The sequence below is a fragment of the Camelus ferus genome, chromosome 32 (assembly GCF_009834535.1).
Source record: "Camelus ferus isolate YT-003-E chromosome 32, BCGSAC_Cfer_1.0, whole genome shotgun sequence".
NCBI lineage: Eukaryota > Metazoa > Chordata > Mammalia > Artiodactyla > Camelidae > Camelus > Camelus ferus.
Genome location: NC_045727.1, coordinates 18,348,125 through 18,372,668, shown reverse-complemented (window position 1 = coordinate 18,372,668; position 24,544 = coordinate 18,348,125). Strand labels below are relative to the sequence as shown.

General features: G+C 46.6%; 1 protein-coding gene across 5 annotated transcripts in view; it reads right to left on the bottom strand.

Annotated features, from left to right (window-relative positions):
- The window catches only part of ACACB (acetyl-CoA carboxylase beta), a 94,697-nt gene that overhangs the window by 46,911 nt on the left and 23,242 nt on the right, over positions 1-24,544 (bottom strand). For all 5 annotated transcript variants that reach the window (XR_004316645.1, XM_014551888.2, XM_032471622.1 and 2 more), the window contains exons 2-16: positions 20,015-20,147; positions 17,363-17,501; positions 16,811-16,920; positions 16,516-16,597; positions 15,267-15,365; positions 13,709-13,818; positions 13,492-13,602; positions 10,566-10,775; positions 10,084-10,254; positions 7,770-7,931; positions 6,268-6,431; positions 5,055-5,205; positions 4,877-4,980; positions 3,639-3,720; positions 655-800 (exon numbers count right to left, since the gene is read on the bottom strand). Coding sequence is in view for 4 of the 5 variants with exons in the window: in XM_032471622.1 (XP_032327513.1) it covers positions 655-800; positions 3,639-3,720; positions 4,877-4,980; positions 5,055-5,205; positions 6,268-6,431; positions 7,770-7,931; positions 10,084-10,254; positions 10,566-10,775; positions 13,492-13,602; positions 13,709-13,818; positions 15,267-15,365; positions 16,516-16,597; positions 16,811-16,920; positions 17,363-17,501; positions 20,015-20,147 (1,974 nt within the window). In the remaining variant the exon portion in view is untranslated. The remainder of the gene's footprint in view (positions 1-654; positions 801-3,638; positions 3,721-4,876; positions 4,981-5,054; positions 5,206-6,267; positions 6,432-7,769; positions 7,932-10,083; positions 10,255-10,565; positions 10,776-13,491; positions 13,603-13,708; positions 13,819-15,266; positions 15,366-16,515; positions 16,598-16,810; positions 16,921-17,362; positions 17,502-20,014; positions 20,148-24,544) is intronic.

Below are 24,544 nucleotides of genomic sequence, written 5' to 3'. Positions count from 1 at the left end.
GCCTTTTCAGGCATGGGGCCTCTGAACGCCCCCCACCCATTCCCTCCCCATCTTACTCTCCTTGGCCAGGGGACTTTGTCACCTGTTTAGTTGGGGGGCATCCTACATGTCACTGTGTGAGCTCAGGGTGGTCAGACACACCAGACTGGGAGGGTCTCTGAGTCTGTCTCACGATAGAGATATCTCTGTTCTAAGTGCTACCGAGTCATCCTATTCCACCCATCCAGACGCAAAGCAACCTTTCCTGCCATCATCTGCTGGTTCCATGTGTCTCTTCCCCGACAGGCTCCACGAGTCGTGACCGGGGCTCTATCCTATCACCTCATCCAGCACCTGTTGTAACTGGACGCCCATAAACAGCCGCTTCCCTAACAGGACGGCTGCATCTCCTCCAAGCCTGTGCTCCGATGGGCGTGGAGGCTGCGTCTCAGACACAGGGCAGCTGGTACTCATCACACACCTCGCAGCTCTGAATCCTCCCACTGGAAAAGGGCCTCTCATGAGCTTCCCATAAATGATTGCCGGTTGCATAGAATTCCAGCCAAAGGCTGAACAGCTCCCTGAGACCCAGAATTTACTGGAGGAGGTGCCTTGGCTAAGACCCTCAGACTGCACACGGACCTGCTCTGTATTTTCGACACCCCCTCCACGCACCTGTTGACCTCTTCCTTCATGTAGGTGGTGTGGCTGTTACCGTTGTAGGACAGCAGCAGACCCCCGTCGTTTAGCCGGTGAGCATCGATCTCGATGTGACAGCCATTCATGATGAGGACGAACATGGTCGGAGACTGCCGGGCCACCTGTGGGGACAGGCTCAATGTTCCCACCTGAAGTGAGGATGCCTGCTTGTTCCTGTGCCCCCAGAGCACCTCCTGGGCCCCCCATCCTTGACCACGAGCCAGGCTAACGTCCACTGTGGGCAGAAGTGCCGAGGCAGAGACTTCCTCTCTCTATTCCCAGCCCTCACTCACCCCAAGGGAGCAGTAAGGGGGAGGGAAGGACCCGGAGTCAGTGAGCCACAATGGCCCCGTGGGTAGGCTAACGGCTGCTGGCCACAGGCACAGTCCCAGTCCAGCCACATCCTGCCCACCACATGCCCTTGAGGGCTGGGGGCTTCCTTCAGATTCTGGTCTCCAAGCAGGGCTGCCCTGCGTGCTGGGGAGACGGGGTCTTGCTCTGGGTGATGCAGCCCGGGGCCTCCCCCAGTTGTCTGGATGTGGACCAGGCTCTGCCCCCTAGACCTGGCTCAGCCCAAGGGCACCTAAGAGATCTGGAACACTGGTGAGAGGCACACACGCCCAGGCCCTGCATTTCAATCTGAAATGCCGGCTCCATCTGGCCCTCAGTTCAATATTTGTGTTCTTTCACCAGAAACTAACCCTAAAGAGACATACTTTGTGACAAAAGATGGCAGGAAATAGAGAAATAATTATTGCATCCTTATTGATGGTAACAAGAAAACCCAGACCCAAACTAGCTATCCAACAATGGGTATTGCCATGGAATATTCTAGACCTGCACTGTCAAATATGGGAGCCCCAGCCCACGTGCCTATTCAAATATAAATTAATTAAAATAAAATGAGAGGTAAAACTCAGTTCCTCAGTTACACTTGCCCCATTTCAAGGGCTCAACAGCCACCGGTGGCCCACGCCAGGCTGTGCAGGTCTAGAACATTTCCATTCCTGCTGAAAGTTCTACTGGACCGTGCTGCAAACTCTAAACTGACGTTTAGGATGACTGGATAAAGAAGTTGTGGTATATCTATACAACAGAATACTACTCAGCCATAAAAAAGAATGAAATAATGCCATTTGCAGCAACGTGGATGGACCTGGACATCATCATAAGTGAAGCAAGTCAGATAAAGACAAAAATCATATGACATCACTTATACATGGAATCTTAAAAAAAAGATACAAATGAACTTATTTACAAAACAGAAACAGACTCACAGACATAGAAAACAAACTTACAATTACCAGGGAGAAGAGGGTGGGAAAGGGATAAATTGGGAGTTTGAGATTTGCAGATACTAACTATTATATATAAAATAAATAAACAAGTGTATACTGTATAACATGGGGAACTATCTTCAATATCTTGTAGTAACCATCTATAATGAAAAGGAATATATGTATGTATATGTATGACTGAAATATTATGCTGTACACCAGAAACTGACACAACATTGTAAAATGACTATACTTCAACTAAAGAATCTAAAAATTAAAATTTAAAAAAGCCCCCCGCCCCAAATAAACTGATGTTCAGGAAAACTTGTTAACAACATAGGGAAACTTTATGCCATGATAATATCAAAGCAATAAAAACATGTTTGCATCGTGATCTCAACTTCATAAAATCAATGCCTATGGGAGAAAATAACTGAAAAGAGGTCTGCTAAAATGTTGACACATGGTGGATTGTTTCTCTGACACTTTACGCGTGTTTGCTGTTTTGAAATTTTCTACAATGAGCGTGTAACATATTTAAAATCGAGTTGAGAGGACCCAGGCCCCCAAAGGGAGCCAAGAAGCATCAGAGACAAAAAGGAAGTGATTTTACACACATCGCCCAGGCTAACACACTCGTGTGGCTGAACTCAGCCTGAAAATCCCCAAAATTCAATGTGTGCTCAGCAATGTTAAAAGAGAAAATAAAAATTCTGCCTCAGGAGCACTCGCCTTTTCCCACCCTGGAACGTGAGGCTGGAAAGTGCCGGGGAGGCTCTGGCTCCCTGGGGACACGTCACTCCAGCAGGTCACCCCGACTTGGACCGGGAGCCTCACCCTGTGCCCGTACTTCCCACATATTCTCTGATACTCTGTTGAGTTGACCTGGGAGGGCTCAGGACGGGTATTAAGATACTTCCGACAGAAGAGAGAGACCCTGACTAAGCTCCAGAAACACCGGTAATGGACCAGGAAGCGACTGGAAATCTGCACGATGCTTCTCGGCGCAGACGCGGGACAAAGCCAACCTCGCAGCCCTGGGAACTGCACCCAGGTGCTCTGCAGTTGAGCAACAGTCCCCTTCACACTCTGTTCTGGGTTGAAGAGTGTCCCCCAGACTCATGCCCCTCCCGGAACTTCAGCATGAGGCCTTATTTGGAAACAGGGTCTTTGCAGACATTGTTAGTTCAGGAGGGACCATTCTGGACTAGGGTGAGCCCTAAATCCAATTTGACTGCTGTTCCTGTAAGAGGACAAGAGACCCGGAGACACACAGACACAGAAGACAGACAACGTGAAGACAGACAGACAGACTCACACACAGAGAAGGTGGCCGTACAAAGCCAGAGACTGGCGGGGATTGGAGTGACTGTCCACAAGCCAAGGAACGCCAAAGACTGCCCACAGCCACCAGAAGCTAGGAAAGCATGCAACACATTCTCCCCTGGAGTCTTCAAAGACACCACACCCCAGCCGACACCTTGGCTTTGGACTTCTGGCCTCCTGAACTGTGAGAGAATAAACTTCTGTTGTCTAAAGACACCAGTTAGGCCCTGGAACCCAAAGCACTTAGGTTTCAAGGTCACGGGACTACACGAACCAAGCAGGGAGGGCCCAAGGCATAAATAAAACCCCCTTGAGCCCCCAAGGTGTTTGAGACGTGCAAGAAACAGAGGCTGTTACCTTGAGAATGTACTTCACGCCTCCGTAAATTAATTCCACATCCACAATGTTCCGGAGAGAGGCTGCGGGGAGGACCTGGCCCCTGAGAGAGAAGACAGACCTGAGGTCAGAGAGTGACTGAGAACTCTGCGGCCATCCATCCCCTGGATTTAAAAAAAAACACCCACTCTTGGCCTCTTCTAAGCACTAACACACCTGGCTGTACTGAAAAGGTTAAATCTAATCAAAAAGCAAGGAATGGATGGGAACCTGCCATCCCTCAGGATTTAAGGAAACTGCTCTTACTGTAGGATGGGAAATTTCAAAAGGCTCTCCAGGAAGCAAAATGCATAAAGGCTTCTTCTTGGAAAAATTCCTTACATGGGAATCCTGCCACCTGCCTATGAAAGAAACCTGTGCACGAGCTGTGATTCTATTACCGTTCAAAGGCACACTAATCGGGGACTAAAACGTTCATCCTTTTATTTCCTTTTTACTTGTTCCCTTTGTCTATCACAATTTTTCAATCAGAGATTTTTGCCTTTACCTTGGAAACATCTGGCAATATCGGGTGACATGCTTGATCGTCCTGACTCCCAGGGGGAGGGGGGGTGCTGTGGATGGGACCAGGGATGCTGCTAACTTCCCACACTGCACAGGATGCCCCCACCGCAAAAGACGTCCCAGCCCAAAATGTCAGTGGTGCTGAGGCTGGGAACCCCTGGCCCATCCTAAGAGGAAGCTCCTGACCCCTTCCCCAGGGCCATTTCACTGATCACCTACTTCACGTGAGGGTCTGGGAAAGAACCATTTGTGGAGGTGACCTATAACCTGCTTTGCTTTTTTAAAAACCTTTTCATTATTATTTTTTTAACAGAGGTACTGGGGATCGAACCTAGGACCTCATGCAGGCTAAGCATGCGCTCTACCACTGAGCTATCCCCTGCCTGCTGCTTTGGTTGTTAAAACCACCTCCTCCTCCCACAACTTCTGAACGTTACAATGAACCTTACACAGGTCAGCATGAATAAGCACACGTCTATCTGGAGGATGACCGCCGCCTTGGCCTTGAGAATCCCCTCCCCCTCTGGCCTCTTTTAGGGTAGCCTAGGTTTATCCGAGGAATTTCAAAGGCAAGCCACGTAGGAGGGGTTCACTAATTCTTGGTGCCTGATTTGCACTCAAATACAGCAGGCTTCTGCCTTATTTGCCACCAACACATAACCCAAGAGGGGAAAGGAAGTACCCATGAGCCCCACCTTTCCAGCGAGTGTAAGAAATCCGTCATGCAGGTTCTGAACATCGAGTCGGCCACGTTCAAGGCTCCGCACACCACCCCGAGCATGATATCCGGCTTCTCGGCCTAGGGAAGACTCTGTGCATCAGTATCCACAGTGATCAAGGCCACGGGGAGCCAGGGGTTCTCCAGGTCCCCACCTGCACTTTCTCGGCGATAAGGTGATCCAACCAGCTGGTGTCAATGTCATTGTTCTGGAAGCTCTCAGTCTCCAGGAGATTAGTGAGATATTCCACGGTGGTCCTGAAGTCGCCCCGGATGGACAGTTCCTTTAAAGCCACCACCATGTTCCTGGAAGGAAAGGTACACGATTGATTTCCCACTTAACATGTGTGTCATCAGAGTTCCGGCGGGGTTCCCAGTGAGCTGGAACAACACGGAAGGTAAAAGAGGGCCCCGAGTCAGATGGCCTGAGTCCATCTCAGCTCCAGCATTTACTGACCAAGTAAATCTTGGGCAAGTGACTTAACTGCCTGGGGCCTCAGTTTTCTCATCTGGAAAATGGGGAAATAACCCTGCCTTCACACACGTACTTGGGGCTTAAAATGAGACAATCCACATAAAGCACATGGTCACTGATCAATAAACATAGCTGCTATGAAATAATGAATTACAATGATTATGATGATTATTACCCATGCCAGTTGCTCTGCCTCGCTCTCCCGCTGGACCTCTCAAAGTTCCCCAGCATCCCAGGGCAGGTGCCGGTCTCAGTGTGCCTGGGGTGCATCCGCAGATGGCTAACACTGGTACCCTACTCGGCGCATGGCAGTCACCAGCCCACGCATGCTTGGATGTGACCACCTCCCATTTCTCAGAGGGGATGCCTCCCTCCCAGCAGGAGGTCCAGTCCAAAGGGCAGAAAACTCCGCTCTATGAAATCATGGGGAGAATGTTTAAGGGGAAGCGCAGCAGACAGAGGGGGTATTAGAAAGCTTCTCCTCCTGGGAGAGGACAGCTTCCACACCTGTTAGGATGCTCCTGCGTGCCGTCAGCAGGTACGGTGAAGGGGCGATAAGACCCCATTTTCAGAGTGAGAAAATGAGGACCCAGGGGGGTTAAACAAGGGTGTTGAAAAGGCTGCTGCAAGTCAGTTGTGGGACCGGAACCTGCACGTACGAGGTGAGCCACCGGCCTCACAGATGACCAACTTGTCCCCATTTGCTCAGAACTCTCCTAGTTTTGTGCTCTTGGATTTCAGCACAGGCTTTTTAAAATCAGGTCTGCTCTGTGATTCAAAACCCTTCATCTTCTAGAACTCTACTGCATCTGAAGCCACCGGCTAACTTTTAGTTTTCTTGAAGGACTGCAGGGAAGGAGGGAAGGAAGGAGGGAGGGGAGGGAGATACTGACGAGATGGCCTCTTCCCGGTTCTCTCCCCAGGAGAAGCAGTGCCCAAACTGGGAATCGGCAAATTCATGTAAGCCACCCGCAGCGGCCACGCTGAAATAACCCCACACATTCTTGCTGCTGCGGAAATTCAGTTCCTGGACTGTTCCGGAGCTCGGCTTAAACCCCTGGAGGCCAGACAGAAAAAGCAAGGTGGAAGAAAGCATTATTCCAAACCTATTTTCATCAGAGTTAAGTCCTCGGAAAGCCCAAGGGCCCCTCCCACACCCCAAAGCTTGGCGTGACCAATAAAACATCGATACTTCTCACTAGGGGTGCCGGTGTAACTGGGGGAGCACATCACTGTGTGTGATTTTTAGTTTAAAAGACAGTTACAGACTAACAGCCAAGCTGGGACCAGGAGAGGATGTACAGACATGATGCCAGTGAATGCTGGTCACTGATGGAGCTGAATGAAGGTACATGGTGATTTTATATACCTGACATTGTTGACAGTAAAAGTTTAAATAAAAGCGGAGATGAGTTGAATTTCCAATTCCGGCTGATGAGAATTCCAGCAGAGAAGGAAATCGAGTGTTAGCCCTTGTTGATGCTGGCACACACCTAACTGCCGTTGTGGGGATGGCCCTCCCCTTCTGAGAAGAATTTTGGTAAGGGGAGGGCGTGGGGCTTTTGCTGGAGCTTAGAGCTCTCGAGGCGTTCGTTTTTGGCAGACTTGCTTGGTGGCCAGAGATGGAAAGTTCCAGGTGCCTAAGCTAATCCCACACGGGGTCCTCCATCCTCCCAGGCACCTGTGAACAAGCCATCAGCTCCCTGAAAATGTCCCGCCTTACTTGTCTACCACCAGAATTGGTTGTTCGCTTTCAGCCAAAGATCCCAAACTAATACAATCACCATAGTTTAAAATTCTTTCATTAAAAAGGGGATGGAGGCAGGTAGAGGGGGGCTCTGTTATCCCAAGTTTCTTGAAAGCAGTCATTAAACAACTAAACTGGAGTAGACTATGGAGATTATGCGACAATCAACTGTTAGTAAGCATGTAAACTGTGACAGATACCGGCCGGCTGGTATTTTAAGGCACAAGAACAAGTCACAGAGAGACTGTATTTATGTTGCAGCAAAAAGTTCACAAGGCCAGAAATCCAAGGGCTTGTGCTCTGAACTTGGCTACTCCCTAAAGATGGACGTGGACTTTAAAGTCTACCCATGGGGCTTGGCCACGGCCTCAGCAGGTCCTGGGCATGGGGTGAGTCACCCCAAGCTCTCGAGCTGTAATGTGGGGTAGCAATGCCCAGCGGGTGGGTTGTCACGTAACTGAGCAATGAGATGCAAGAAAGCAACTGCCTGGTACCTGGCACACCTCACAGATGGATAAACTGTGACATGTCGCTCCCCGCATCCCAGTTTCCTCATCTATTAGCCTGGGCATCTCATCCAGGCTGATGTTCGGGGTCTGCCCATGGTGGGAGGTTGGAGATGGTGGAAGCGCAGGACCCCGCACTTGCCTCATCTGGGTTTTCGCTGGTGATTCTGGCCGCAATGACATGGCCTCGGGCGAGGGGGGGGTTAGAAGGAGCTTCAAAAGAAATGGGCGTCACCCCCCATGGGGACTCTCCGTACAGAAGCCGGATATCCTTCAGCCGGTGCAGCGGCACGCCCATGGCGATCTGAAATTTAAAAATCCATCCCATGAGATGGTCAGTCCCTGAACGCCGAGCCCAGGGCCAAAGGCGATGGAGGAAAGGGTGTGGAGAGTGATTTCAGATGCTGAGCTCCTGCTGTGCACACGACAGACATCGTGCACCATGGTGGCAGGAGAGCCACAGGAAAAAAGACAGACAGCGTGACTCTGCCCTCAAGGAGCAAACAGAGTCACTGGGAAGAGAAGCAACAGTCACAAAACGACACCACAAGCATCAGATAAAAGTTACAGATGCTCAGTGCTGGGAGGGGGCACGGTATCCAGCTGCAGAGTTAAAGGAGGTTTTGTGAAGGACGCAGGGAAAGCTGGGCTGGAGGAATGAGTGAGTAACAATTAGGGACACTAGCTGAACCAGATGATCAAATCAAACCTGCTGCGTCTTCGGATGTGACACACTGAGAAGGACCCGACATCGCCCAAGTGTGTAAGTGCCTCTCACAGGGAAGAAATGACCGGGCAAATCCAAACGGAGGGACATTCTGCCTGAACACTTCACAAACGCCAACATCAAGGACACAAAACTAAGACTCGGGGAACAGTTCCAGTTTAAAGAGACTGAGGAGACATGAAAATGGAATGGGATGTGTGGTCCTGGATTGGATCCTGGACTTAAACAAACAAACAAAACAAAGAGCAGCGACAAATTATTGGGACGACTGGGAAAATTTTCATGTGGACACTGAATAACACTGGATAAGACAGGCAGGAGCCTCAAAGTTCTATGTCCTGGGTGTACTGATTCTGCTGCAGTCTTATTCCCAAGAGGTTCTTATATGAAGAATTAAGAGGCAAAGTGGCATGAAGTTCAAGTTAAAACATCTCTCAAGAGGTTGAGCCAAAAAAAAAAAAATTATACAAACACACAAATAGAGAGAGAGAAGGTATGGGTGTTAATTGTATGATTCTTGCTACTTTTCTGAAATTTTTCAAAGTGAAAGAAATAAGGAAACAAACTAAAAAAGACAATAAAAGTTCTTGCAGAATTTTTAAGAAACTGAAATTAAATTTTACTAATTGATTTTAATTAAAAATTTAATTATTTTCAATTCAATCAAAAATTAATTGAAATCAAAATTTTAGAAATTTTTAAGAAAGAAAGGAAGGAAGGAGATATTAATTTTAAAAATTTAAGACTTCCCATTAATGCAAGAATTCCTAACTCTGGGTGACATGTTCTCATGGGGGTTATATTGCCCCCAAGAGGGCAAATATTTACACTTGAGGGTGAAAAAATCTTCTTTCTATGCACAGGCAGACCTTGGAGATATTGGAGGTTCGGTTTCAACCCCACAATAAAGCGAATATCACAATAAAGCAAGTCACACAAATTTTTCGGCTTCCCACTGCATATAAAAGTTACATTTATACTATACTGTCATCTATTAAGTGTGCAATAGCATTACGTCTAAAAGAACAATGCACATACCTTAATTAAAAAATACCCTATGGCTAAAAAAATGCTCTCATCACCTGAGCCTTCAGAGAGTCTTAATCTTTTTGCTGGTGGAAGGTTTGAAATATTGCAAGAATTAGCAAAATGTGATACAGGCACGAAATGAACAAATGCTTTTGGAAAAATGGCGCCAACAGATTTGTTTGACACAGGGTTGCCACAAACCTTCCATTTGTAAAAAAAAAATACAATAAAGCAAACTGGAATAAAACAAGGTCTGCCCATATAAAGCATAGATATATCTATAGGACCCAAATAGATATACAGTTTATCTGTGATATTAACATTTCATGGGGGAGAAATTAGGGGGAAAATGTTCAAAGGGCTCCATGGTGGGGGGTCATAATGGAAAAAAATGAGTATTTTTTCTTGGGTATTGAATGGGTATTGGGGGATCCACAAATGCCCTGAAATTGTATAAAATGTATTTTTCCAAGAAGACCCAAGGCTTTTTGCCAGTTTCTCCAAGGGCTATATGGCCAAAGATGACAGACAACTTCATGGAAGGTTCTCAGCCTGCGTGGCTCTCCATGCCACCCACACATCATGACAGTCACTCGCTGGGACACCAGCCAGGAGATGGGTGGGGAGGTCTAGTCTAAGCAGCACAGGGGACCCCACTCTGGGCAGAAGGAGCCCCAGGGTTCGGAGCCCGTTTCCTTGCCTGTAGCTGGGCGGCCGGCAGGTTGACATCGGCGATCATCTCCGTGCAGGGATGTTCCACCTGCAGGCGGGGATTCAGCTCCAAGAAGTGGAAGCTGCCATCTTGGCTGTAGAGGTATTCAACCGTCCCCGCGCTCACGTAGCCCACAGTCTTGGCCAGGAGCACGGCGCACTGCAAAGAGACAGAAGCCGCGGCGTTTCTAGTGGTTTTCTTGGGGATCACTTACTAGTTCCCTCACCAAATGCAGCCTGAGGACCTGCTCTGTGTAAATTACTTTGAGACCTCAGCAATCTCACTGTGAGAGGCTGAAATCATCTCTGTGATGAGTGTCCCACCCCCCCACCACCCCAAGGCACCCTGGTCCCTCCTCAGACACCTACCCCACTTTGGCAACTGGGACTGTTGAGAGTTCTTGTTGGATCTGAGCTGAGGCAGCTCCCTCTGGGGTCGCCCCCCCAATCCCCCGAGCTCGCAGAGCCCACCTGCTCCATGAACTCGAACACGGCCGGCATGGCGATGGTGGCTGGCGCCTCCTCAATGATCTTCTGATGCCTCCGCTGGATGGAACAGTCACGTCCAAACAGGGACACGGCGTTCCCGTACTGGTCGGCGAGGATCTGGACCTCTAGGTGACGGGCGTGCTGGGCCAGCTTCATGAGAAAGACCGGGGAGCCTGGGATCTCGCTCTGCACCTGGGGGGAAGGCAGGGCGGCTGGCTCAGGGCTGGAGCAGGAAGTTCTCGAAAGAGAGGTCGGAACAATGGCAGTGATGTCCATGGTTTTGCTGATCCTTCAGTTTCACCTCTCCCAGAGACATTACATCCTCATTGTTTTTAAGTCAAATATTATGAAAATACATAATATAGTTAAGTAAAATTTTCCCACAACCCCGTCTTCTAAAGATAACGTGCTGTTAAGAGTTGGGTACACTTTGGTTTTCTCCGACGTGTACAGAGGGAATGTTTCTTTAAACAAAAAAAAAGGACCAAAACACACTACCCTGGAGCCTTCTCTCTCCCATTTAATTCACTCTCCCAGCCAGCTTTCTTCAGTGGTACCTACAGACTGACTGACTCCATACTCTTAAAGGCTAAAAGGCATTGTATCATAGGCACACTGTCCAGAGATCCTTAAAGAGAAAGTAAAAATAAGTGTTCACATGGAATGATTCCTAAGACAAAAATTTTTTTAAAGCAAGTTTGGCGGGGGTGGGTATAGCTCAGTGGTAGAGTGCGTGCTTAGCATGCCAGAGGTCCTGGGTTATATATCAGTACCTCCATTAAAAATAAACAAATGATAAATAAACCTGATTACTGCCTCCCAAAATATAACATAAAAGCAAGTTTGTAATAATATACGGTATGATGCCACTTATGTGAAAAACAATAGAACAGAATTGTGTGAAATGTCTGTGTAAAAGTATGTATTACAGTAAAAGTAGTGGAAAGAAACCCAATTGCTAACAGAGGTTACATCTGAGAAGGGGTTGAGAGGTGATGTTGTGAAAAGGGGCCTTTCCTTTTTCACTCCTAACATATCACTGAATTGTCTGAATGTTGACATTGAGAACGTTTTCATATTGCATTCATGTAATTAAGAAAAGCAAGCCAGGAGGAGGCTGTGCATGGGGGGCAGGGCAGGTATATGGAGCTCTGTCTTTTCCACTCAATTTTGCTGTGAATTAAAAACTGCTCTAAAAAGTAAAGACCGTTTTTTAAAAAGAAGGAGGAGGCTTCTTCCTGTACAAACTCGAAATACAAGGCAGGGTCCAGGACTGGATCCTGAAACAGAAAAGAGGACAGTAGTGGGGAGAACTGGGGAGATCTGAATCAAGTCTGGAGTTCACTGGACCGCTGTTCCTCACTTAGTTGTGTCAGTCGTGGCACAAGTTAACAAGAGGGGAAACAGGCAAAACATAAATGGGAAGTCTGTACTGCTGTTGCAACTTTTCTGAAAATATAAATTTCCACCCCAAAATACCCCCAAACTGGCATGCCCCAATGGGGACATGTGCAGTGAAACCACTGCTTTATGTAACATTCACGTGTCGCCCACGTCATACAATTGGCAAACCTTTTCAGTAAGTAATTTACTGGTAAGTATTTGTAAGTGCATTAAGTGCATGCTATTTAACTAAGTCCTTCTTCTCCCCCTAGTTTTTACCAAAGAAAATAATTTCGGAAGAAGAAAAAAAAAAAGTCTAAATATTATTTATAGTATTAAATGCCATATTATACTACAGTGGCATTACTCATAATAATGAAAATAGAAGCTAGCTTAACATTTAACAAAAAAGGAAAGTTTTGATAAATAGGATTATGGCCACATCAAGAATATTGTACCACCATCATCAAAATAACTATTAGGACTGGAACATGGTAAAAAAAAAATGTTCATTATCTACAATTTAGAATTTTTTTAACGTAGAACAAAATATCGTGTAGGTTGTATACAACTCTTTAAAATACCCATATAAGCACGGTCTAGAGGAAAACCTAGAAATATTAAAATAGTTGGGTTAAGAAAAGGAAAATTGTTCAGTATAAATCTTTATAAACATTGCCAACAAGGGGCATAATGTTTTAAAAGTGGAAAACCGGCTACAAATAAGTAAATACAAGATTACTTCCTACAATTAAAAAAACCTATCATCTAGAGATATTAAAAATACCAAAGCTGCTAAAATGTACAAAATATCCCATCTCTGGATAGATAAATAGTCACAAAAAGATATTCTGAAACTACAGCTCTGAAATCATTTATAGACACACTGATTCATAGAATCAAACATCCAAGGAAATCACATACAGATTAACACAAACCATGGACTTCTGTGAGTGAAAATGTACATACTTGCTTTGCAACACAACACAGGAACCTTCTAGCTCCCGCAAACGTCCTCTTGATTGTGACACAATAATGTTAGTGGAGAGAATATGGTGGCCAACAATGGAACAAACACCACTCCCAGAGACACATGGAGAAATACACAGAGATAAACGAGGTCCTATTGTACAGCACAGGGAGCTACAGTCAATGTCTTGTAATAATCTATAATGGAAAAGAGTATATAATATATAGATGTGTAACTGAATCACTATGCTGTACACCAGACACTAACACGACATTGTAAATCAACTATAATTCCCTAAAAGCAAATAAACAAACGGTAGGAAAAAAACGTATAAAAATGAAAAAAAAAATTTTTTTTTTTGCTTTTTCTTTTTTGTGGGGGGAAGTAATTAGGTTTACTCATTTTTTAAATGAAGGTACTGGGGATTGAACCCAGGACCTCGTGCATGCTAAGCATGCACTCTACCACTGAGCTATAGCCTCCCCACCAAAAAAATTTTTTTTAATTTAAAAAAAAAAACCCAAAAAAACCCAACACACAGTCCGAACAGCTCACTTGTCTGAAAAGAATGGGGAAGTCCTCCGCACTCTCCGCCTTCCGGATTCCTTTCCCTCCACCGCCTTCAGAAGCTTTGATCATCAAGGGAAAACCAATTTTTTCTGCTGCCTGGGGGCAAAGGACAGACAGACATCTTTAGAGGTTGGACAGTTTCCGCCACTACCAGGACGGTGAGAAGGTTCTGGAACCTGGGCCCCCCAGAATCTGCGTTTACCTCCAAGCCCTCGTCTACGTCTCTCACGCAACCCTGGTCATAAATGTCCTCGGGGATGCTAATTCTTTGCCCCTGCAGCAGGGCGTCCTCCGCCCACTCAACCGTCAGACCTGGAGGGTCACAAAGGAAACTAGTAGTTTCATAATTTTCTAGTGAAAATGTATTTGTAACACCTTAGAAACAATATGGCAATGTACGTTAAAAGTGGAAAGTATTTTTACCTCTTGAACTTAAGAAATAAAATATTTATTTATTTATTTTTAAATAAAAATATTTATAAACAAACAAAAAACTGCATTTTCCTAAGAGCAGCACAGACACAACCCAGAAACCACATTATTATGTAACATATAATAATGCATGATCAAGTGTTGGGTTTAAACCACGGTATTAAAATAAAACTATAAATATATTTATTTACATGAAAAAAAAAAATGGTATGGCCTTATCAGAAAGGTTTCTCACCAAAGCCACTCTAGACCCAGACTCTGGACCAAGAGAATACAGACAAGGTCCTTGAGCTTCCCACAGTGGATTTTAATTTCCTTAAGGACTGACTCAACCCTGAATGGGAAATTAAGCTTTAGAGAATTCAGACCGAGTCTACCAAGAACAGCCATGTTAACCGGAATCCACCCAAAATCCTGACTCTACCCTATGGAGTCATTTGCATGTGAATCATTACTTTCCAAAACCCGGTAAAGATTTTTTTAAAGGTAACAAAAACAAACTTTTCACTCCAAATTTAAAATTCAGTCTTTGGAGGAAAAAAAAAATCAAATTGAATAGGAAACTCGAGACGTTTTCCTGTTTATTTATTTATTTATTCCTGTTTATTTATTTATTATTTTTTAAATATTTTTTTGAGGGGGGGAGGTAATTAGGTTTATTTATTTTATCTTTTAGAGGAGGTACTGGGGGTTGAACCCAGGGCCTTGTGCATGCTAAGCATGTGCTCTACCTCTTGAGCTATCCCCTCCCCCTCCTGTTTATTTTTTTAAATTTATCCTAGCAATTCCACTTTTAGGAATTTGGCCTAAGGAAATGATTAAAATGTACATAGAGATTCAGCCACAAGATTATCAAGGCTTTTAATATTTTCAAAATTAGAAAAAAATCAATTGGACACAACCTCAACATACAACCATAGGGGGCTGTTAAGTAAATTATAGTACATCTATATAATATCCTATGCAGGAATTTTAAATGTCGTTAAGTGTATTTATTCACATAGAAACATTAGTGAGGAAAAAAATAAGTCACTAACTATTAAACATAAGATCTCTGGGTTTTTAAAGGATATGCCTAGAAAAAAAAAATACTGGAACAATAGAACAAATGATCAAAACCGGGTCACTGGGATATAAACGATTTCTATTTCTTTTTTTGTACTTCTCATATTTTCTAAATTGTCTGCAGTGAAACTGTACCATTTTCTTGATGATTTAAATTCTTTAAATGAGAGAACTGAAAAAGCATCCGCCTGTCACCCTCTCTGCTCACATGTAGTAAGTCAGGGCCCAGGAGCTCCCCCAAAGCAAAGTTCAGGGCCCCTTACCGCTTCCGCTCCAGGGGAGCGTTGGGATCTTCAGCGTCTGGGCCACGATGGTGGAGGCGATCTTGTCTCCCATGGCCCACATGGCCTCACTGGGAGGGCCTGAGGGATCGGGGACAAGGGGGAAGACAGAATCAAGTCAGCACAAGATTGTGGACGCTGGGTGCCAACCAAGTACACAAAGAAAAGTACCCGGGTCCCAGCTTTCAAGGAGTTTAACATCAAGTCAGGGAAGGAAAAAAAAAAAAATCTGTTACTCTGTTACTTCATCGGTCAACTTTCAACACATGTGGATTGTAAACCTGGTATGAGTTACGACCTCAGCTATGTTGCATACGCAAAATTCACTAGCAAAAAGCTAGACCAAGGGGGCAAGCCAAGACCTCAAAATGCTAGACCGTGGGTTAACAAACTTTTTCTGTAACGAGCCAGAGACAATACGTAAGTGAATGGGCAGCACTGTGTTTCAATAAAACTTTATTTAAAAGCAGGCAGCAGACCAGATTTGGCCTATGGAGCTGGACCATCAACCTCTAGAGTTAAAAATGAGAGACAACGAGAGTCTCATGTGACAGCCAATGAGAGGCCGTGGACCAAGAACACATCAGCGAGCTCAGGTCACCAGGCAGACCCTCAGGTGAGTATCAGGTATTGATTCTGCACCGAGCTGCTTTATACACAAGCCGGTGCTGTGGGCCCAGAGGTAAGGAGCAGCAACAGGGACTTTGGGGGGATGGTAAATGATCACACGCACGGATGACAGACGGCGTAACTGAGCAAAGCATACAGATACAAATACGAATCCTAAATAAACAGATGCCATAGACAATAGGTATCATTTTACCTAATAACTAGTTGAGATGGGAGATTCTGGTCTCAAGGAGGGAGTGCATTCCAAAGGCCTGAGAACAGCCCAAGCAATGGTGTGGCCTCATCAGAAAGGTTTCCAAACCAACTTAGAAATCTGAACATGACTGATATCTTAGTACCCAATGGAACACCTGCAGAGGGTTCTGCTGGCCCCAGCATCATTCTGCTGTGGTAACCATGGTAGCAGCTCCTACTTCCCTATCCTGGCCAACTTACCCCTGTGCCCTCCCACTCCTGGACTTGCTTGCTCTTGACCATAAAGGCATGATGTGGGAATATCAAACTGACCCCCTCTTTACAGGGCCATAGCAGCATGAATCTGACCCACAGAGCATCCCATCAACACCCCAACTCCCACGTATCTGACAGAGACACACTCTACCTAAGAAAGCAATCTCGTGCTTGTGCAGGAGCTCCGGAAGTTTGGGGTTTTCGGAAGCGTGGCCCCAGCCAGCCCACACCGCCTGCAAATACAGAGAGGCATGAACGAAGGTCTTCCTTCAAGAATCCACCTACCATCACTGCCCAAAAGCTCTTTGCTGGGTCATATCAGCTGCGGATTTCAGAGTCTCATAGGATCTGGCTCCTCCGTCCCTTCCAAACTGCAGAATTGGGTTGCTCCAGAGCTCAGAGCATCATGTCCCCCAAGGGCAGACTGGGGCGCCCCATCCGACTACCTGCACGGGGATTCTCTTGGCAATGTCCACAATCAGCTCCACGTTGGCGTAATTGTTGTTGTTGGGCCCTCCTGGGACGGGGACGTACTGATCTGCCATCCTGATATACTCTGGAATGAATGAGGAGAGAAAAGGGAGGAACGATTGAGAGACCAAAATCAAGGGCAGAACATCTGCAGGACACAACCACAGGGCCACTGAAAGGATAACCATGAAGACTCTAGGGCAACCACGGACAAACATATATGGTAGTTTGAAGAAAACAAAGACACCAACAAAGACACGAATCTACTGTAACATGGACGTTTCTCAAAGGTGAGATGTTCATTTTGCATGTTAACTATTAGCATTTTTATAAGGCACGTGGGTCGCTCTTGTTATCAGCAGATATTTTAATTCAATAAAGAAGAAAGGGGAAATAAATACGGGCTCAGCAGAGGTACTCCGGACCCTGTCTGGGGTCCAGGCTGGACCTGGGCCAAGTGGGATGGAGGAGGGCAGGGCAGGTATGAACAGAGGAGGCAGAAGGGGAGGGGGTCAGGGCCCAAGTACCTGCGTTGGCCTTGAGGTCCTCGGGGGTCACCATGACTACAAACCGGATGGCCCGCTCGTTTCGGAACATCTCGTAGGCCCACCTGCGGATGGAGCGCATGCACTTCACAGCGGCGATGCCATTGTTGGCGATGAGCACCTGGACAGGGGAACATGAGGAAGGGGCCAGAGCTGCACATCCACCTGTACTGGAGGCTGCGTGCTACTCCCGGGTTCATCTCACCTCTACGAGCCTCCGACGGTACCTCTTTGAATTTCTACGGCACTCAGCCCAGCACGAAGCAGGGACTCAAAGTCTGGTGCTGCGTGAATGGATGATGCAATGGATGGAAGGATGGATGATCAAATGGATGATGAGATGGGTGAATGGAAGGATGGATGGTCTAATGGAAGATCAGATGGATGGATGGATGGATGGATGGAAGCGCAAATGAAGGATGGATTGATGGATGCTTGAATGGATGACGGATGGATGGATGATTTCTGAGTCCTGTTTGGCACCTTCATGATCACATAACATTTTCTGAGTATTTAGTATATATATATCAAGTTACAGTACAATGTATTTCACCAACATTATTTCATTTCATCCTCACAAACAGCTCTTTGAAAGAGATTGTATTATTATCCCTATTTGGGGTTTAAGATGTTAAAACTCAGAGGAGTTAAGATACTTGCCCAAGGTCACAAAGCTATTAAGTGGCAGAGCTGGGACTCATTAGCCCTCCACATGTGCTCTGAACTGACCCATGTGGCTGCCTCTGCATCCAGAAGGTTAAAGGTCCTAGTTTGGGGAAGGAGAAAAGGCAGTAATGCTGGTTGTCCCCAGCAACAGAAGGGGTCCTGGTTTCAATTCTCATTGTGTCCTGAACTTGCTGTGTAGCGTTAAGCAGATCCCTTCCCTCTCTGAGCTTCATCTTCACATGAGGGGCTCAGACCGGCTAACCTCCCAGCTTGGTCTCTAAGAAATAAAACTAAGTTCTAGCTTTCTTGCTAAAAAAAAAAAAAAATTAGGTATATGGCTTCAAAGCTCCGACTTCTATAGCAAGTCCATAATTTTAAGGCCCTTCTATCACTGACTGATCTCCATGGCAGCCCTAAAGGACAAGTCTCATTAAAGATTTGGGATGTGCTCGCTTCTACTTTACAGAAGGGGACTCTGAGCCCAGTGTCACATCCCAAGAGTGGTCACAGCAGATACAGCATTATTTCTCTCCTTCCAAAAATGTCCCCCTAGGGAGTGATGACGGCCAGCCAGGCTCTGGCTTTGTCAGCCTTATAACCAGAGCAAGGCTGGGTCAAGAGAGAAGGGCTACAGTGACCTCAGGATGGCCCAGTTTCCCTGGGCCCCATTTGTTCCAGCACATTCTGCCAGCCCCACAAAGGAGACAGCTGCTGCAGGCCAGCTTGCTGCTCTAGTCCCCACAGCTGCGGCTTTCCCACGAGCGGTCCAGGAGAGGGGACAGGCCACCCTGCAGCAGCTCCGGGCTCAGCCAGCCTCTCAGCTCCTGAGGACTGAACACGACCACCAGCTGGGCTGATGCAACCCGGTCCCCTGGAGGGTGTGACAAACATACAGCTCCTGGATCCTCACCTGGGAGATTCTAACTCCGAGAGTCTGGGGTAGGTTGGGGGTGGGTGATGTGTATTTTCAGCCAGCGAGACCAGTTGCAACTGGGTTTGGGAGCCTGTATGAGATGCTGTACTAATGACGCTGCAGTGTGGGCGTGGCCTCGGGGTTCAAATCCCAGCTCCGCCACTGACCTGCCGTGAGACCCAGGCAAGCCACTTCCCTCATCTGGGCCTCGGTTTCCTCCTCTGTAAAATGATACCCACTGACAGGGCTGTGGGGATGGTTAAATGAGATGCGCTGACGTAAAGCAGTCAGCAGGATGCCTTGCCCAGAGTAGACCCTCAATTAACTGCAGCCGTTGCTGTTATTATTGTTATTATTGTTATTGTTATTATTATTATTATTATTATTATTATTATTATTATTATTATTATTATTATTATTATTATTATTATTATTACTGCTGCTGCTGCTGCTGCTACCCTCAAGTAAAGTGGGAAAGAAAAAGGTCTTTCGGTCTAACTGACCTGCGTTCAAATCCCAACTCCAGCACTTAACTACCTACGTCACTTTGGATCACTTTGGACAGCCAAGGTCAGATCTCTGAGCCTTAGCTTCACCATGAATACGACAGGAATGACCAAACAGCACGTGGTCAGGGCCTTCACCAGGTGGAACGGGAAACAATGTGAAAAGCCTTTATAAATGGCCTACATCAGCTGTTTCCTTTGGTCACTGTCATTCCGGTACCCGAGTCTGCCCTCCTGTAAGGGGCTGTATGCCTCAGAAGGGCAGCGCTGGGTTTTCAGCTCCCCTCCCAGGAACCTAGAAAGTCGCCCCCTGCATGAAGCTCCCCCCACCCCAGGGTTTTTGGAGGGGGCTCCCGACCTTGCTCAGCAGCCCGTCTCCTCCTCTGTGGCACGGGGGGTCATGCACCTGTCGCTTTAGGCCGTCATGAGGGTGAAAGCTGATGAAATCTGCCCACCCCCCGAAGAGGTGAAGGGGAGGGCCTTTCTCTGAAGCCTGAAGCTGGTTCACGCACCCCACCCCACCCTGGGTGCTCGGACCCCCGTCCGTACCTTCTCGATGACCCGATCCCCCCCAAAGCGCGTGACGAACTCAGCTGGGGAAGCCACAGTGAAGTCTCTGTGCAGGTCCAGCCTCTTCTGTTCCCGGCCTCTTCTTACCAGGTGGAGTCCCGACATGCTGGATCTGCGAGGAAACAGGTCAGACCCCGTGAGCGAGCGAGTCTGGGATGCTCCAGAAGGGGGTCGGGTGCCTGGCACCTATGAAATCCACATGGATGGAGAACCCAAAGCCTATCAGACCCCTGCTGCCTTGCAGTCCCTCTCCAGGGACCCTGAAGCAATCTGCAAGGAGACTCAAGAGGCCAGACCACAAATAAAGCAGCAACGACCCCCTGACCTGCCCCAAGCTGTAAATTTTGATATTTAATCTTAAATTCATTCTTTATATGTTCATCATTTAGGAACTCAGACAATACAAAAATGCTTATAACAGGAGTGCAAGTTTATGATCAGGGAGGAAACCCACACATTCTAATACTTAACACTTGCTGAACCATATTGTATCTTTCACTCACTTTTCCATACGTGTACCAATTTCCTTCTAAAAACTGAAAGCAAACAAAAAAGGGTATAACAGCAAAATAGAAGTTCCTTGCCCCATCCTCCCTCCGGAAGCCCACCCCAGAGGAAATCATGTTTGACTTTCTGCGTGAACACATCTCCACGGTTCTGCATCATACGTGTATATTATCTTGTGAGTCATCTATTTAAGACACCATCCATCTATGAGCTTCTTATCTTGACAGATGTGGAATTAGTACTCTTACATGGCCATCCCTTCTGCTTCCCTTTCCCCGATCTCTCAATACAGGTATACTGCAATTTGAAATTCAGTATTCGGTGTTTTAGGAGTCATTGTTCAAAAGCAAGGGTTGTGGTTTACCAGATTTCCTTTCTTTTTGCCTTCTTTCCCCCCCAGAGTTAATTTTTTTTTTTCACTGACTTGGGTTTCCTCACATCTGTTGCTCATTCATCCCACTCCTCAGCCTCCTAGCACATGTAAAATAACTGACCGGTTCCATTATTATCTCCATCGGCAACATCCCTCTTGTCTCCTCTCATTCGGACCCCATTCTCTAAAACCCCTACACAACCACCAACTGGGACTTCCCTTTGCTCACACCCTTAGGACTCCCCTTCCCTTTCCTCAAGGCTTAATCCCAAATTTAGGAGATCACAGGGCTCCATCTTTCTTGGTGGACTCCCTTGTTTTGCTGGGATGTATCCTCCAGTCATTTCATCCAGTTAAAAAGATGGTACAAAGACATGGCGCACGACAACGATGCCCTCAACATGTCTGGCTTCGGTTCCCTTACCACCATCACCCTGGGGGTTCCCTTTGATTCTCTTGGGTCTGTTTGCTGCCTCCCATGAGCTGGTCTTCTTTGGCTTACTCTCTTGTTTCAGGGGAAGACATCCTTCAGTGGCTTTCTTAAAAAAAAGGTGTTCAGGGGAGTAAATGTTTTGTGGCGTTGCAGGTTCTAAAAACTGTCTTCCTTCTGCCCTCACATTGGACCCGGCCATTTGGCTGTGCATGGAATTCTAGGAGGGAAAAACTTTAAGAGTTCTGGAAGCTTTGTGTCATTGTGTTGTGGCTTCCAAGAATGCTAGAACCAGAGCCATGCTGATCCTTGATCCTTTGTAGGTGATCTGTTTTGTCATATTCAGAAACTTAAGAGCATCTTCTCTTTCCTTCAGTTTTAAGGGATGTTCTGAGGTATGTGTCTACTTCCATCAGTAAGACTGGGAATTTGTCAGGCTCCTTCAGTCTGGAAACTCAGATCTTGGAATTTATCTTCAAATATTTCCTTAGTGATTTCTCTGACTCTTCTTTTTTTTTTTTTTTTTTTGCCTCCATTCTCTCCAGAAGTTCTATTATCTGGATATTGAAATTCCTGGACTGGCCCACTAGTATATGCATTTTTCCCCTCTCCTATTTTCTGTCTCCTTTCTTCTATCTTCTGGGCAATTTCCTCAGCCTTATCTCCACTTCAGTGGAGTTTTTCCACTTCGAATACCATGTTTTTAATGTCCAAGAGCTTGGTTTTGGTCTGCAGACGTTCCCTTCTCTGTGCATTCTGTTCCTACGTGTACAGCGTTGTCCTTCCCCTGATGAGGGGATTTATGATAGCTTTTCCAGATTCTCTTCTCCTGACACGGGTTCTGTTTCTCCCACGTTTCCTGTGTCCCCTCTTCGTCTGGGGCCTGCCTTTCATCCTAGAAGTTGCACCTAAATGTTTGGTAAGCCTCGGTCACTTCCTTGTGACCAACAGTGGGAACTGGAGGGCTAATGAGCAGTGCTGAGCATGTGGTGAGGCCACTGGACCCTGAGCAGTGTGACCTGGGAGGGCTGCGTGTTGGGGAACCCCAAGTATCTTTAGAGTTGTCCTCCCTGGCTGGTCCAGCTCCCCCAGTGAGAAGTCCTTGGGTCTTCTGCCTGGAGGATGAAGGATGGCCAGGAGCCTGGGGGCAGGGGAAGAAGACGCGGAACTACTGAGACAGGTCTGGGGGCAGGGCAGCTTTCAGGATTCAGCACTTAGACACCACCCATCTTCCTCTTTGGGATACAGGCCCCACACCTTCCGCTGTGCCCATCAGTCCCCAGTCCAAAGACCCTCTGTTTTTCCTGACCTGGAGAACGAACACTCTGCCTTCTACTAGGGTGGAAGTGGGCATCCCCCAGCCACATAGAGCAGATGAGGGGATCAGGAGTGTTTCACCCAGTCCTTCTCACGTTGGTACCCCAGCCGCAGAGGCATCCAATGCTGCCAATCCCTGTGCCTTTTAGGGGATACAGATCCAGGAGGTTCTCAGCTTCCCTTACTGCTTCCTTACAACTTGACCCTCTTGGTTCTGCTAAGCCAGTGGCTGCCTGTTCATCTGCTTTCTGGCTTCCAAAAGGTCATTGCTAATCACCCCTCTGGCAGGCCTGATGGGGTTTCTGGCTCTTTAAGAAAAATCTCTTTGTTGTCATTTGGCGGGGTTTGGACAGGAACAGAATCAGATATGCACATTCAGTCCACACCCTTAACCTGGCAACGGGCTATTCAAGCTGGGAGAGAGCTGCCCGCCAGGCATTAAGTTGGAGGGTCACCACTCAGAGGGGTGTCACCAGGCATCTTGGGAGGCCAGGGATGAGTGGGTTCAGGGGACCAAAAGTTTTGGTGAAAAACTGAACACTGCCAGCACGCCACTGTGAACCAGGAACTGCAAAGCTGGAAGCCAGTAAGCCACTGGGGAGAGAAATTTCATTTTACAGATGGGCAAACTGAGGCCCAGCCAGACAAAGGGAATCACCCAGCAGGTCGGCAGGACTGCGGCAATTTCTATCACACCGGACTTTCTCTTTCACCCAGCAGGTCGGCAGGACTAGGGCTCTTTCTGTCACATTAGGAGATGTTGGGTGTGGGTATTTTCTGCTATATGAAGTCTGCATCCGGTACAGTTCCCCACAGGAAAAAGCTTCTAGAAATCTGCCATCTGTTCCCCTTGCCCTCGTAGTCACTACCTATCAGAAATGAAAAATCAGACTCCTAGGCCAGGGAACAATACCAGAAATGAATGACAGAAAGCCATCGTGATGATATGCCATAACAGGGTATGTATTTTCAATTCAGACTTTCTCCATTCAGCTGGGCTTACACACGCTGCCCCAAAGGGTGAACAAATGAACAAAGGATTTCTGACCCTTGAGATGGCCTCCCTGCCTCCCATAAATTGCAAGTAGCTTTTCTTCTAAGACCTCCTAGGACTGAACTGCAGAAACACAACAGGACTTAGGAAAGTACTCACATCTTAGTAACGTGAACAGTGCTTTTATCATTAATTACATTCTGTTAACTAGCAAGCAGTTCAGTTTAAGAATTTTATGTCTTTAGAAAACAGGCAGCTTCGGCCTGAGGGCCATAATCTGCAGACCCCTGATCCAGGGAAATAGATATCGAGATGTTAATACCAGTTTTTCTCAAAGTGGTTGGATTATGGGTGGTTTCTGTTTTCTTCTTTTCTGCTATATTTGTTAAACTTTCTGCTATGATATATGATCTTCAGTAAGAAAAAAAAGCTATTAATTTTGTAACAGGGATGCCGAAAGCCACGGCCATTTTGGTGTGTACTGGGTAAGGCGCTCAGTATCCTCAACTAAATAAAATGAAGACAATAACATGTACCTCACTGGATTGTGAGGATTAAATACGTGTATATACAGGAAGTAAAGATGACATTTGGCACACGGTAAACTCTATATTACTTCAGTGCAGTGATGCCCAGAGGATCAGGGGCTGCTGATCTAACCAAGAAAGGCCACTCCTCTGCCCAGGGTCTCCTTCCCAACCACCTGCTCTTCCACTCTGTCCGTGGCCTTCTCCAACCGGCTGGCTTGATCTTTTGGTTTCAAAAGACTCAGACGTTCCATTTTTAGATACACAACATTAAAACTCTTGGCCATTTGACCTAAAACGCGACAAAGAAAAACTCAACCATCAGAAAACACTGTTCCGTGGCCTGGGAAAAACATTCATG